The sequence below is a fragment of the Strix uralensis genome, chromosome Z (genome assembly GCF_047716275.1).
Source record: "Strix uralensis isolate ZFMK-TIS-50842 chromosome Z, bStrUra1, whole genome shotgun sequence".
NCBI lineage: Eukaryota > Metazoa > Chordata > Aves > Strigiformes > Strigidae > Strix > Strix uralensis.
Window position 1 is genome coordinate 16,622,513 of NC_134012.1, and position 14,731 is coordinate 16,637,243.

The 14,731-nt window shown below is 43.0% G+C and overlaps 1 protein-coding gene across 1 annotated transcript; it reads right to left on the reverse strand.

Moving 5' to 3' along the window:
* Positions 1–259: 259 nt before the first annotated feature.
* LOC141938222 (RNA polymerase II elongation factor ELL2-like) lies at positions 260–14,317 on the reverse strand. Its single transcript, XM_074856892.1, has 10 exons — positions 14,265–14,317; positions 13,918–14,081; positions 11,007–11,266; positions 8,180–8,304; positions 7,950–8,037; positions 6,373–6,931; positions 4,976–5,042; positions 1,463–1,634; positions 509–553; positions 260–370 (listed from the first exon to the last, which is right to left on the reverse strand). The coding sequence occupies exons 1-10, from the start codon at positions 14,315–14,317 to the stop codon at positions 260–262; spliced, it is 1,644 nt and encodes a 547-aa protein (XP_074712993.1).
* Between the last annotated feature and the right edge of the window lie 414 nt (positions 14,318–14,731).

Below are 14,731 nucleotides of genomic sequence, written 5' to 3' on the forward strand. Positions count from 1 at the left end.
TCCCCAGTTATCTACTGCTAAAACTAATTAAATGCACAAACAAAAATCTTGACGAAAAGAAGGGACCAGAAGAAGCAGCTTTAAATACACATGTAAGCAACATCAACAACAATAAAAGTAGTTAACTCTGCTAATACGGAAACTTCTGTAACAAAAAGGTTCAATGCTACCTTTTAGAATCTTAGAGAAACTAATCTTAAGTTTTAAATACATAAGCTTCTGTCCATTCACGTGTCCTGGTCGAAGCAGGAGGCTAGTGCTAGAACTCTTGTTGCTGTTCGTCAAATTCCCCTACTAGTTTCTTAATGTGAGACAGCTTGCTGTGGAGATACTGGCATCTACACTTCTTTTCAAAGTAGCTGGGGCTAGACTGTAAAGGTAAGATAAAAAGAAAATCATGGCATGAAAACGTTTCTGCAGAGTTCAATATTTCATGTCCTTTGCTTAAAAATACCCTTGAGCCAGGCTCAGTGATTACTACCTCCCACAAATCTGGTGTTACACATACCTCTTTTAACTTTCGGTACTCTTCTAAGACTTCCTCACAAAGCATCTTCAAGGAAAAAACAAACAGACAAACAAACATGAAGACAACACAAAGAACAGTTCACTACTACCAGAAAATGCAAAAATAACCTCCCATCCCCCCACATCACCCCAAATCTGCAATTAAACGTGTAAATAGGCAACAAAAGGGGCATGTGTTTGACGATTCCCTTTGACAAGTCGCTCACGCTGCTGTCTGTTTGCAGACAGCTCAGATAGGTGGAGTTTGAGGGCTGAACAACTTTTTGCAGGGTTTTTTCAAGCTTCAAAAATCCAGGCTAGCCCACACAGGGTCTGAGGATGTATGCCCATTCTAAAAGGTTTCCCTTTGTCTAGTTGAGCAGTACCGGGGATTTTAAAATACTCCTTCTGCTCACAAATACACTTGCAATCTGACCAAAAACTAAAAAAACGCCAGCCAAGAATCCTCAGCGTGCACACAGAATTAAAGAATTCTGGTACTGAACATGAGGAATTTGTATGTGCAAATCAGAGAAGTCTGCGTGGAAGGCCAGAGTATCAGTTTTTGAACACCCTTCTCTGCTAGAATCATAGCTAGCATCAGGAAGATGGGTAACCTGTGGCTGCAGGTTTAGTTAAGGGTATAAAACCATGGGAAACAGAGGGTCAGGAAAGCTTTGGGATTACAGCTGCTGGTTTCCACGCGCTTCCAATCTTCTCCCCGATCTGTGTAACAGCACCGCAGCACCCCCACGCCTCGACAGCGAAGCATGAGCCAGTCTGGCAATTCCAGCCCTGCGGCCGGTTACTCAGTCTCAGATGTTCGTTTTAAAACCACGTCAATATAATTTAACAGATATATATACTGAAAGGTCTGCCTGTGCTGAAAATGTGGGCTTTTGGAAGGGATAAGAGGGAGATGAAACACAATCCTCACAGTTTTATCCTTCTTTACCTTATATTCTTTGGACCCTGGAGAAAGCATGTGCCGTTGTGCATCAAGACTCATGAATTGCTGGCTGATCCTCTCCATCTGAGCATACAAGTTCCTGTATTCATCATACTCTGCATAGAAGTCATTCTTGTAACGCTGGCGTTGCTCGTATGAGACTATGGCTGTGTATTTTCTGGTGCAAAAATAAGCACACATGCAATTTCACACCAAGGACATAATGAATATCAAGCACAGACACCCAAGCTTTAAGTCAGTTAACTACATGACTGACTGCTTCTACAAGTAAGCACACGTGCTCCAAGGGAAAGTGTTTAGGTAATTACAGAAATCTACCATATTTCTGTGAGAGCTGTTTGCTAATATTTTACTTCTTAGAGTGTCATTCACAAGGTGCACAAGGAAGGCGTAGCATACTTAGAAAACATGAGCAATCATTCAAATATAGAAGGATCAATAAATGCATCAGCTTCAGAGAGAGAAGAGAAACTGCTAGATTATAATCTCTTTCTATGAAGGGAGAAGTTAATTAGATTATATTTACTTTTGAAAATTCATTTCCATTACATTTTTGGAAGGGACTACATTTACAGTGTTGGATGCAGTCAGATAGGCACAAATGTAGCCAAAAACCTAACAGCCAAGCATAGTTAATGATAACGTTTTATTATTTTAGGGAACACCAGTTCCACTGATGTCCATTCAACTAAGGCACTTGCAATACAGCAACAAAAACAAACTGCAGAGAGGTCTGAAACAAACAAAAAAACCCATCACATCACCTCCTAAGGAGGGAAAAACCCTTAAATGCTTAAAGCCACTGAAGCGATTGAAACTTTCTTCATTCCCCTCTCCCTCAAATCACCAGGAGCAGATTTAACACTGTCACACCAGTGCTTCTGGTCCTCCTAGCCTAAAGGCCCCGTTCTCTTTGGGTGACACAGGCACCTCCACACGGGGACAAATCCTTCAAACCACCTTTAGATTAATTTTAACGAGCAGTAAAACTTTAACAAGTTGAAAGTCTGCACCAATGCAGATGACAACTTTGCTCAGTGATGTCCCAGGCCAGAGGCACCTGGTTAGAGTGCTGGATGGTTTTTAAAATAAAAACTACAGGTGCCCCCCAGCATTTTGGGAAGGACCTGTGAAGCTCGTGCACAGTTACATCCCACAGCAGGAGTTGAGCACAGGACTAGAGCCCAGCAGAGCACTCGCAATGTGGGCGTGTGCAGAGGGAAGAAATGAGGATAGAAGTGGGGAGAAAGGTGAATCTGTTTGGTTTGTCTAGCTCTTCCTTAAGCTTTGCCTAAAAAGCTTGAGTTCCTTTACTCTCATCATCTTTCTTTAGACTAAGATGGAAAGTATCTTTATGCTAAAGCTGTGATTATACTCATGAATTATAGAGCACTTAGACAGGAAGAGAAATTGAAATAAACTACCAAAGTCCTTTAAACTGGATCAGATTGTAGGTGCTCTCAGGTTTCAATCTTTCTGTAGTGATCAGTCTGAAACAGCACACCCTAATTTTTTTCCAGGACACTGTGGCCAGTAGATTATCTGTGAGATTGCTCCAGATGTTGCTCCTTTCACAGGGAAGTCTTCGTTAAGGTTTTTAATCCCAGTCAGAACTAAACCAACTTCATGAAACCTTGCATGAAGGTTTCTTTGGGGTTTTGGGGTTTTGGTTGGTTGGTTGGTTGTTCTTTTGTTGGTGGTCGTTTTGTGTTGGGTTTTTTTTTAAACTTTTAACAGTAGCTATTGGCATCCGACTTTAATACTAGATTACATCAAATAACCTTCCTCCTCAGCATCCCTGCCCTCAGCTGACTGGGAAGCAGACAGCGGGGAGCTGGATCGCTTCATTGGCACGCAGCAGAGGCCAAGAATTAAACATCGGTTTGAGTTCTCAGCCTAACACGTGAAGCACTAAACTGCTTCCCTGCAGGGCCAGACTTATTTCAGTCTTTCCGTGGAGCATCACTTAATAGAGTAAGTGAGACGCACAGCGCTGCCATGCCGTCTGCTTCAGCACAGGCAGAAGATGCTCCGAAGTTCAAGCGCTAGGCGGAGGCCTGACCTCCCTTGCTGATGTTACTCCTCTGACAGAAGCTGCTGAACTTGGCAATTCGCAGCGTTTTAACACACTTCTCCCTCCTCTCCTGCACCGCAGACACGACCATGGGCTCAGCGCCGCTGCTGCGGCTGACGCTGGGCAATTGCGCTGCTAGGAAGTGTCGGGCTCGTCCTGGCTTTACCTGTCGGGGTGCTCGTTCCAACTCTGAGCACCGAAGGCCCCTCAAAACCTTCTCAAACTCATCCTTCCAACCGAGGAAAGAGCTTTAGACTGCTCCCCACTGTGCCCATCCTCCCCCCAAAAAGCCCATTTTATTAGAAATTCAGGTGGCGCTGACCACGTTATTCCACAATTATTCCAGTGCGGCCTCCTTCAACTTTCACATTTTTAAAAAAAGGCCACCAGTAAAACAGTGGGGGAGAAGCCCAGACACTGGGCATTTGCAGAAGCTATTTCCCTGTTTTGCAACGGTAAAGACAAATCCTCCTCCTAGGAAAGTTTTGATACTGTCAAGAACTATTTAGGCAACCAAATTATTCTGGTATTAGAGGTATTTCATTTTGAAGCAAGTTCTTTAACACTTGTCACGGATGAAAAGCTTTTTTATAGAGCAGGTAAATCTCAGCTTTTTGGAAATGTCAATCTGATGTTTGACAACTTGTTCAGGAGCCAAAAGTAAACTCACCAAAAGTAAACTCCTTCTGTAGTTTTACAGACTGCAACATGGCAGTCACTGTAGGTATGTTACCTTTCACATGCAAGTTTAATGTATTTTTATCTTGCTTTGTAGTCAAAATTAAGCAGGTAAAAGTTAAAATCTGAACTGAGGTTCTTCTGTTTTCTCTAGCTCTTTGGTCTGCAATTCTGCGGTGAAATTGGATATTTTGCTGCAGCTTCAAGTTAGCCAGTGACCATTTTACATCAAAGCTTTAGAAATAACTTTGACGGTTAACTCCTGTTAGCTCACATATAGCCTTTGTAACTCTGGACTTTAAAGTCTGCTACCTTCCCTCCCCACTTTCCACCTTAGAATGCACTAAGCAGTGAAAGTGCAGGAAAGGTGTTCGAATTTATGTATTCTAGCATTCAGCTTTCCTCCTGTTTTGCCTTGCCTCTAAAAAGAAAACAGCGCAGGTTCGTGTTCCTTTCTTATGGTGTTCTTGAAGAAGAATGAAATTAAATGTTTTACGTCTTCTTCTAAAGGGTATTAAAATTACTTTTTATGGCTTCTTTTCGCACTGCAATAATTAAGAGACACCCTCAGAGTTTAAAACTTGCAGGTAGTTGAATGAGGCAGCTGGGTGACTTGAAGGAACTTGTCATTATTCTAAAACTACATTTTGGTCAATTCTCAATTTTGTAGCTAAACGAGAGTTTTTATAGGTGATTTTTCATCTGCTTCAATGAGTGGCAAGAAAGTTAATTGTTATTTTACTCACGTGAAGTAGTCTGGTGGTTGGCTTGCTGAAGGAGAACCTGTGGAGGCAGTGCAAGTTTCTTCAACTCCTACAGAAAAGCAGAATTTTGACACTTGCGGTAAACAGATTTTTAATATAGCCAAACAATACCAGCTTAATGGGCTTGAAAAAAGCCTTTAGAGTTTTATTCTCAGAGTAAATTACTTGGAATAAGCTCTGTAAGTTAATAATAGGGCTCACATGCCCTTCTCCATAGTAGGAGAAGGTGTGTTTGTTGACATGGCTCAGTGTAAGCACCAACTTGAAATGCAGTGCAGATTTTTCCTTCCCTAGCTGTTCAGAATTTCGTTACTGGCATCTGCAGGAAGACCCTCACCTGTATATAAATTCATAAATATCTGAAAGCACAAATATTTGCAAAGAAATCCCAAGCCACGTGGGCACTGTGTAGTATGTCCAGGGTAAAAGTGAAAAGAGCATCTCAAAGCACCCTTGTCGACAAGCACAACAGCACTTCAGAGAGGCACCCTGCCTAGTCCAAACACGCCTCTGGGCTGTGATAGGAAAGGGCTAAACCTGACTTCTCATTTGCACGTCAAACCTCTGAAATTAGACAACACACAGACTTAACAAAGGAACTGAACTCTGCCCTACTCTGTGTGTGTGTGCGTCAAGAAGTCAAGTATTCTCCGAGGGTTGCTGTTTATCTTTTCACTACCATTTTCAGTGCACACCGTTTCTACATCTTTGGAAGTAATAAATTCTGCAGATAGAGAGGAGCTCACAGCACAGTTCAAACCAAAACTCCAGCAAACCTCATGCCAGTTTGTGCAGGTTTTAGGCTCTCCATGAAAAGGCAGAGGCTGATGAACCTTGCATTGTGATACGCCATGAAATACATTTAAGTCTGATCTATGTGTTTCAGTAAGCTAGCATGCCATAAACCTGTGACAGGTTTTATCTGCAGCTCGCAGACCTTAAAACTGGCTCGTGGAAGAAGCAGAGTAAGTTCAGTGAACTGTCAGTTTACTGGAAATTAAGGAAAAAAAACTCCATTCCTTGTGTTTTTCTAGTTCCTAGCTCTTCCTTTTAACCAGTTTCTGCCCTACAGCAATCCATTTCAGGTTTCTTTCTAACGATTTTTGTACTACAGAGGGAGAATTCTTAAAAATGAACCAAATTCTAGATAAGCTTCCAGCAGAACAGCTTCTGCTTTTTGTTGTTGTTCTCTTTAAACTAACATTTACAAGGTAATACAACAGCGGAAAAACAATATGGATTCTTCATGACCATAAAGCAGGGATAATGGCAAAGCCAAGTGAAAAAATAGACCATTTGGGTTTCCAGTCCCTCGTTTTACAGGTCTCTTTGCACCACGGTTACCCATACAGGAGTTAGGAAAAGCAGCGTATTAATACCTTCACCCGAATCCAAACAGGAGGATGTACTCAGCTTGGCAGTTTCTTCTTTTCTGAGGTTTTTCTCCTCCATGCTCACACTCACAGTGTGCTGCATTTTGCCTTCATCCTTCTCCTTACGCTCTTTTAGCTTCTCGGGCAGTTGGTGCAGCTTCTTGCCTGTGGACTTAGGAGGCTTCACCTGCACCCCGGCAGGCTCTGGGATCCCCAAAGAACTCCAAGAGGTATATTTTTGTTGCTGGTCCTCACAGGCCTTAGTGCTATTAGGACTGAAGCTGTCCGTGGGCAGGTTTTGTGTCCCCTGCCCCTCAGGGGTGCTGGGGGAGGTGGAGCTGGCAGTTTTTGGCAGGTTGGAAGCGTGAAGGCGCGTCCCAGGCAGCGGGTGAGGAGCGGGAATGGAGGTGGCCGTGGGGCGGGGAGACGGCGGAGGGGCGGCAGCGGCTTTCTCCCTGAAGGCAGACAAGCGGTCTCTGAGCGGGGACGGGATTCCACTGCCCAGGCGAGAGATCCTCTTCTTTTTGTTCAGAGGACCGACAGAAGAGGAATTCAAGACCCTTTTCTGTGATAATAAAGAAAAAAACCCGTAAAAACCAGCAGAACTAAGTTTTGCTCCCGTTCTGGAAAAGGAACAGTTCTGAACTGGCAATTGTTGAAAACACATCTTTCTTCTCCAAAACTAGCTGTCAAACGAGGAAGTACTGCAGCTAAATACATGGTTTCTTTCATCCTTGGTTTCTAATTTTATGATTAACAAGTCGTTCTTCAAACCTACAGCTAAAAGGCTTTGGGAGAAAGACACTCTCTTCAGCAGCTCTAGCAAAGGCTTCCCCAAAACGAGGAGGTCAGGTTGGTACCGTTTAGGCACCGATTTCCGTTCGGACACACCAGGTGAAGAGTCAGCTTTTGCTGGCACACAGCCACGCGATTTACTAAAGCGGCCCCGAGAAGCACGCAGCGGCATGCTTCTCAGAGCGCGTGATGTGCAAAGCCGATAAGAACGGGTAAACCCCCCAGTTTTGCTGCAGCTGTTGTCCCAGCTGCTCTCCAGCTGGTTCACATCCTCTCCTCTAGCAAGCGCACGCTGCTCACGTCGATGTACAAGCGGCAGCTTGGGCCGGGAGCCCCAGGCACGGCTCTGTGCCACCCTGCTGGAATAAATCTGGGTTCTGTGGGTAGGGAGGCAGGTGGGAAGAGGTCCCTGGGACCTGCACCATTTCATGCTCTGAAAGAAAGTCAGGGAAACACAGAGGTGTGCCCTCCCTCCTCTGTGTAAATGTAAATATCTCAGTGGTGAAAGGCTTTCTGTGCTTCCCATCTTGTCTTAAGTATTTTAATAAACATTCTGAAATACAGAACACTAAATATAGCAGCCCTTAAAGCTACGTGGCTAAGTTTTTTTGCAGTCCTTGACAGTGCAACCACCTTTCAAAAGAAGAAACGTCCAATTAAAGATAAATGCTTCAGTTTTTCATGTGTTTAAGACAATATTAGTGCTTCACATCACAACTTTTACATCAGTGCAAAGTGTGATAAATCTTAATACACTGTAAATAATGATAAAAAAAAGTACAAAATACCTGAGCATTTGATGGGCCATCTTTACTGGGAGTTACAGGAGATCCCGAATGACTGGTGCTGGGGGCATCCTCAGATGAATTTAATTTTCTGTAAGCATGACCCAACATTTCAGGTTACAAGGCAAAAAATGTCTATGTCATAGCTCTTTCATTATAGGGAAGACAGACATTCATTTCCCAGAACAAGGTTTTTAAATGGCAATTTTCCTTCCCCTGGAGACTGAACTTACCTAGAAAGTATTAACTCCAATGACTGTTTATCGATTTCGTTGTATCCAGGCCAATCTTTTTGAATGTCTTTAAACAGATGATCCTTCAGACTGTAAGAATTATCCTTTGTATTCAGGCTGGCTACCTATAGGCAGACATTTAAGAAAATAAATGTTCATGATACCTAAATGCACGCTACTGCAAAGTAAAATAGAAGTTGAAAACAGAATCACACACCAGTTTTCCAGGTTTTTCAGATGTGAAGATCCGAGTAGCTCTCATGTAACGAGCACCAATTTTTAAAAATGTGGTCAATTTGGGATGTAGAAATTTGAAGGTAAGAAAATCCCAAACTGCTGCAAACCTCTCTCTGCACCAGGGGTCTGTAATACAGCATTGGGAATCAAGGCAAACTATGCCAAAACTTTAAATATTCACTGCATGAAATATGCCGAGAGGCCTGTTTTGTGGGGGGTTTTGTTTGCCTTTTTTTGTTTGGGGCTTTTTGTTGTTTTGTTTTGTTTTAAGAACTGAAGAACACTATCTCCACATACAAATTCAGATTTGTTCAACTTCAGGAGGACACCTGCTGTTCTTTGGTTGTACACAGCTATACGGCAATGGCAGAGCACAGACTGTGCTTGGAACAACGCCTGTTTTCCATCATCACATTAATGAACGCACTATGTCATCATTTGTCTTGAGAAACACAACTGCTTTTCTTTCTCAAGTGCCTGAGCCACAAGAAACTGTATCTCTCTACTGAACAGTTGTACCTGATAACCTAACTGGCGCTAGACAAGTACTTCTGGTACAAAGATGAATTCTTCATCTATCCCATTAGTTTTAAGCCGTATCAAAGTTTTACCAATTGGGAAAAAAGTAACTGTACTCATGTCTAACAATGCTTTAGTGCTGAAATGTTTAAGGGGAGGTGTGCAGGCCAGACGTGCTCTTCATTCTGCAGACGCAGGGTTCAGTATTGTCACGAGAGGCTTGTGTGCATGCCTCGCTCTATACTTTTGAAAATAAAATGGGCTTATAGCTTCCTTAAGAAAAATGCAAAGTGTACTCAAAAGGTTAAAATGAGCTAAAAAGCCCTTGAGATCATTGACACCTAAAGTGCTGGTTTAGACTTCATCACCTGACACCTGTTCAGAGTTTCAGGGAAAACCCCCAAAACTATCTCTCTTTGCCTGATACAAAATGTGGAGTAACTACTCATCAACACACCACCACCACTTTTCAGCTCAGCCTATTTTTTTTTCCTCCAAAACATGGTAAATACTGCAAATTCATGCCTGTGTCCATGTCTGTCTGTCCCCATCTAAAAAAACAATTAAAAGTAACAAAGATACCCTTAAACAGTAATTCACTTGTTAAAAACAGCTAAAGCTGTATTCTAAGAGAAGCAAATCTGTGCATATTAGATCTTAGCAAGTTCAGGCTGCTGATTTTAGATTTGTACAAAAAAAAAAACTCATTACAGAGCTCAGAAAAACATGAGCAAGGCTTTTCAGGGTGTAGCGTTGCTAACACGACCATTTCTGATGCAAACCAGTACCTTGAGGTACTGGTGCCTTGAGGTTCACACCACATACAGGAAACAGACTCCAGGAAAGTCTCCTTAAACATTGCCAAGCATAATGGGACAAGAGGAAGTTTTTGCACCTTTCACGCTCTAGGGAGCTGAGCTTTTAGAATTTTATAACCAACTTAAAATATAGATTGACTCCTTCAATTTGTAGGTAAGAACATGGCTGTCATTAAATTGTGTCTGTCTTCGGGGTGGAAAAAAACCAACTACCATCGCACTGGGGAAACAAAACAATAACACTTAACATATTCAAGGAATGAGGTTTTAGAATTCAGTGTAGGATCAACCAAAGCTGTATAAATGTTGAATTTTGCTCACTTCAAGAGGTTCCCAAACACTTTTTTCCTAGACAAGTAGGAAATATTCCTACTTCACACATCAATACGTGCCTAATTCAGCCACAGTCTATGGGTACAGGGAGTATTTGAAAAGTAAGGGAGGAGCCACTGCATCTTACGGTACTTTAAGAAGCCTTTTCTGAACTGCTTTTGTAGCAAATTAATAAGTGACGCTCTTGAACACGCAGCTTAAAAGTTTCACCTATACAACATTATAGACTTACCAGTAATTTTGAGGGATGTGATAAAGAAATACAGGTGGAACTTAAAGGAGCACTGGAAAAGCTACTGAATAAAAAAAAGTTTCAAGGAAGGTAAAGACACAGTCCACATGATAGCAAAGAAATAATATGCTCAAAATCGGACCACCACCTTTAGCATTTACGATTTCGCTGGAACACCCTTCCCTTGGTTGCAATTCCGACAGATCCCAAGGGAAGTCAAGTGCCACTTACAGGCCACCAGCCACGTTCAAACGAAGGACTAACCTATGCGATTGCAGTTACCAAATTTCTCTTCACATAAACTCGTCACAAAAAACATGAAGTACTATGACAAACTATTTCACACAATTGAGAGAACGCACAGTCAACTTCTCTCAACTAAGCAGTCCAAGTAAAAGAGAGAGGGGAAAAAATAAGACATTAGGAGAAACAAAGCTAGAAATAGTTAATATTGCCTGGCATTCTAGCAAAACAAAACCACTCGCCAAGAATTTTTTCATCTGTCTTTCCTTTCCTCACACTGACTTGCAGTTTGGGGCATCTGCATGAAGTTTATTGAAAAACTTAAACAAGAAGCATTAAGTTGCTTACTATTTTCTGATTTAAACACTGAAGTGACACAGCTCAAAATTATTTTGAAAAGAATAGCAGGAAGGAAGAATTTCTGGCACAAACTCTATGATCTCACCTGATGAAGGATCATTCCAAGGCAATTCTTGTCCTTTTGGTGGACACCATCTTTCCGCAAGCGAGTGAGTAACTCTGGTTTCTTGTAATTCTTCAGTGCCAACAAATGAATCACCCTATCCCTGTACGGCCGCCGACAAACCACATTCTGTGTGCAAGTCCTCCCTGTTATGTTTGCAGGGTTCATGGGCGTTGATCTCTTCCTCACAGGCACAGGATCTGGAATTTTTTGTGGTGCTTTTCTGACCTGTGCTTTTCTTCCTGAAATAAGGGTAAAAAGAAAAAAAAAGAGAATGATGTGGGAGATTGGCAGAAGACAAGAAAGTTGTTTTAAAGACTTTACCGAGCCAGATAAACTCTAAAAATGACTTAAGTTAGCATTTCAAGATCTATAAGAATACAGGTAGCAAAGCTGCATCGAGCTAGGCATTAACAAAGAAATATTCAGTATTAAAACAACTGGGGAGTGATACCGGTAGGAAGGCTTTACTGATTATTTATATACATGGTGCTTTTATTATTTTTCCAGTTTATAAGCTCAAGCACTGAATACTCAAAATCGGGCATTTTTTTCAGGAGAGTGCTCCCAAGTGTGATGCAAAGGTCTTCCCTATAACTAAAGGATCCCCCGTTAATGCCTAGGGAGAACAAGTCTACACAATTAATCACATCACTGCTTAAAGAAACTACCAACACTTGGTCTTGATCACTTTTGAGCTACCATAACTTACACCACATTTTAAGCTGAAATGTTCCCCTCTTGTTAAATAACCCCAGGTTTGTCAGCAACAGTACACCCAAAATTTAACAGTTCTTGGGATCAAGGCCGGAGAAGTTTTAAAACATGGCCTGCACAGCATTTTGGATCAAACTCTATAAAAAGATGCGTTTCTCAACTGGAGGAACAATGCAAGTGTGCGCAAGCAACGCATCCAGAATTTAAAAACAACACTACCCGAGCTGAATCTCAGTTTTCCAGAAAAAGACCTGAGCTCCTTGCTCTGCTATCAGGCAGGGGGGAAAAAAAAAAAAAAAAAAAAAAAAGAGAGAGAAAATTATCAGAATGTTACAGAAAATCATTGTAGTAAAACCTGTTTGCAATCCAACAGAGGATGTGACACAAACCAGCTATTTTTTTGAAACCAACAGCTCACGTTTGGTACATGAGGGAGACTTAATGAGTATTGGTGAGAAAATCTGGAGCTTGCTCTCTCCATCAGACACACAGAGACTGAGCTGTGCTTAGGTACTGCTTGTCCTCAGGAGTAGCAGGAATTTGTTTCCCTTTTGCAGTGGAGGCCAAACCTTTATAACCTTGGCACCCTGCATGTTCCCTGGACTTTGCCCTTCTGGTTTTCAAGAAGAAACCTCATCATGCAAATGCACACAGTTCCATTTTTTGAACAGTGTGAACTTAGCAGTTTTAAATTGAATGCATTACAATCATCAGGACAAGTTCATTTCTGTGTAGATACACACACACACACACACACACACACCCCCGGCACAGCTGATGGTGTAACCAGCATTCAAACAAAACACCTCCTAAAGTCATGTCTCTGAATCCCTTAAAAAGAATAACGGAGAACATAACCAAGCATTAACATGATTAACAACCGCAGTTCCTGATTTGTACTGCACGAAGCACGCTGCAGAGTCACCCCCGTGACCTACCAGCAACAAGACCTGTCCTACCTGAGCCTCCTCAATGCCAGTCTGAAACAAAAGTGCCCCCAAATATCCTAACTGTCCTACTGTCAATCTTCAGACCCCATTTATTTAATGTTAAATATTCGCTTAAGATCTATTTAAACCACCAACAGGAATCACACAGATCATTCACATGTAAAATAGAACTTCCCCAAGGAGAAGTTTTGAAATACATGAAAGTGGCTCCTCTCACGCTGCCGTTAAAGAGCAGTTTAGACAATACAGGGGAAGCAGTCCCCACTCCATGTCCCTGTATCAACCCGTGCTGAGCTGCCTTAGTGTCAAGACCACACACACGTAGTGTTGTATCTCCAAAAAGCTGTGACAAAGCTGGCTTCAAATGCCCTGCTGAGGCAGAGCAAGCGTTGTACCATCGCTGTCAGGGATGTCCGTGCTGGCGGACAACTGCGGCCGCAGCCAAGTGAGAGCCTGTTTTACGTAATGAAGATGGATGTACCTGGTTCAGCTCGCTGCTGCGGGCAGGACCGCCGCTGCCCGTACCACTGAGTGCCTAGAAAGGGGATGCTCACCTTGCACCTCTCTGCAGCCAGCTCCAGGCTCCTCAGGAAAACGGTACTTAGAACAGTTTAATAACAAACAATACCACCTAAATGCTTTCTGTTTTGTGGAAAATGATGAAATCCACGTTCCCATGCCAGCATTGCCTTAATTTAAGGTTTTTTTTTTTTTTGAAAACCAACCATGGTCTTGTGGTAGCAGTTGCTTACTGATGGCCAAGACATAAATAAAATTTAATCAGCATTAGCAAGTGTGGAAAGCAAAGTTTTTCCTATAAAGCCTATGAATTTGTATATGAGACTTCCTCAATGTGAATTTTTTTAGATTCCAAATTCAGGCTAATGACTTAGCACAGTATTTAGGTCCTCAAAAGTGCTGTCACAAAACCAAACTGTTAGGTACTGAACCAGAGAATTTCAGGGCATGGGGTGGTAAAATCCCTCACCTCAGTGGTCAAAATTTCAACCAGTCAAGCAATATGGGAACGAGGAACGACTGGCAGGCTTTCTCGGGGGAAAAAAAGGGCTAATGTCTGAATGCAGCACGAGCAGACTGTAACATGAGGGCAAGCTACCTACATCAGAGATCTCTGAACACACCGACTTTCCCAAGAATCCTGAAAAAATGAATTACTGAGTTTAAAAACATACAGGCATCTAGTAAAAAGTGAAACACCGCCATACCTAAAAATGGTCCATCAGGTTTAATAACCTTTGCACTTCCATTGCGCAACTCCTCTTCTGGCTGGGTCATGCACGCTTTGGTCGTCGGATAGGAATCACTTGTGGCACGTACTGTAATTTTGTTCTGCATGAGTCCCAGGCAACTGAGTTGAGAGGCTCCAGAACTATAAAAACATTGGAAAAGGTTGAGCCCAAGCGCTAGTTCACGTTTAGAAGCATGGTTGTATCAGGAACTTTTAAACCTGTCTTAACAGGTGAAGAAAAATCTTCTTTCCAGTCCTGACAGCTAGCTAGGGCGTAAACCTATTCCAAATTGTCTCTGCATGTCCAAATGGTATCAGTTTTACCTGTCGGTGTACTGTGCTTGAGAGGCAGGCTGCCCGCAGCGTTGGTGGCTCATTGTTGCAATGACTGTTGCCAGGACAACTCGGGCAGTTACAGCGGCCCTGTGACGTCACGTAGGCCCCGCCCCAGAGGCCTTCCACCAGCCGCCCGGCTCTCAGATGGGCACATCTCTCCTCCCCTCCACCTGAGGTGGCCAGTGGTGGCCCTGGGCACTGCGAGGCCCGGGGAGGCCAAGCCAGCCTCCCCTCGAGACCCGCGCGCGGCCCGCGCCCTGGTCTCCCCTCATCTTGCTTCCAAAGATGTCCACCCGCGTCATCACCCGCTCTGTGCCTCTGGCAGCGCTGAGGAGTGCGTGGGGTCCACCCGCCCGCTTCTGTGAGGATTCGTGTTGGAGAAGAGGCACTCAGAGCAAACGCTGAGTGAGGGGAAGGACGGTGACCTCTCCCCGATAACGTCAGGGTGGGCGTGG

Bases quoted from the DNA above. Each gene is read 5' to 3' on its own strand.
- LOC141938222 (XM_074856892.1), bottom strand. From the start codon at position 14,317: ATGAGCCACCAACGCTGCGGGCAGCCTGCCTCTCAAGCACAGTACACC. The intron at 5,043-6,372 runs GTATTAATACGC...GCTTTTCTGTAG, and splicing joins CTGTTTGGATTCGGGTGAAG to GAGTTGAAGAAACTTGCACT. The intron at 554-1,462 runs GTAAAGAAGGAT...TTTTCCTTGAAG, and splicing joins CAGGGTCCAAAGAATATAAG to ATGCTTTGTGAGGAAGTCTT.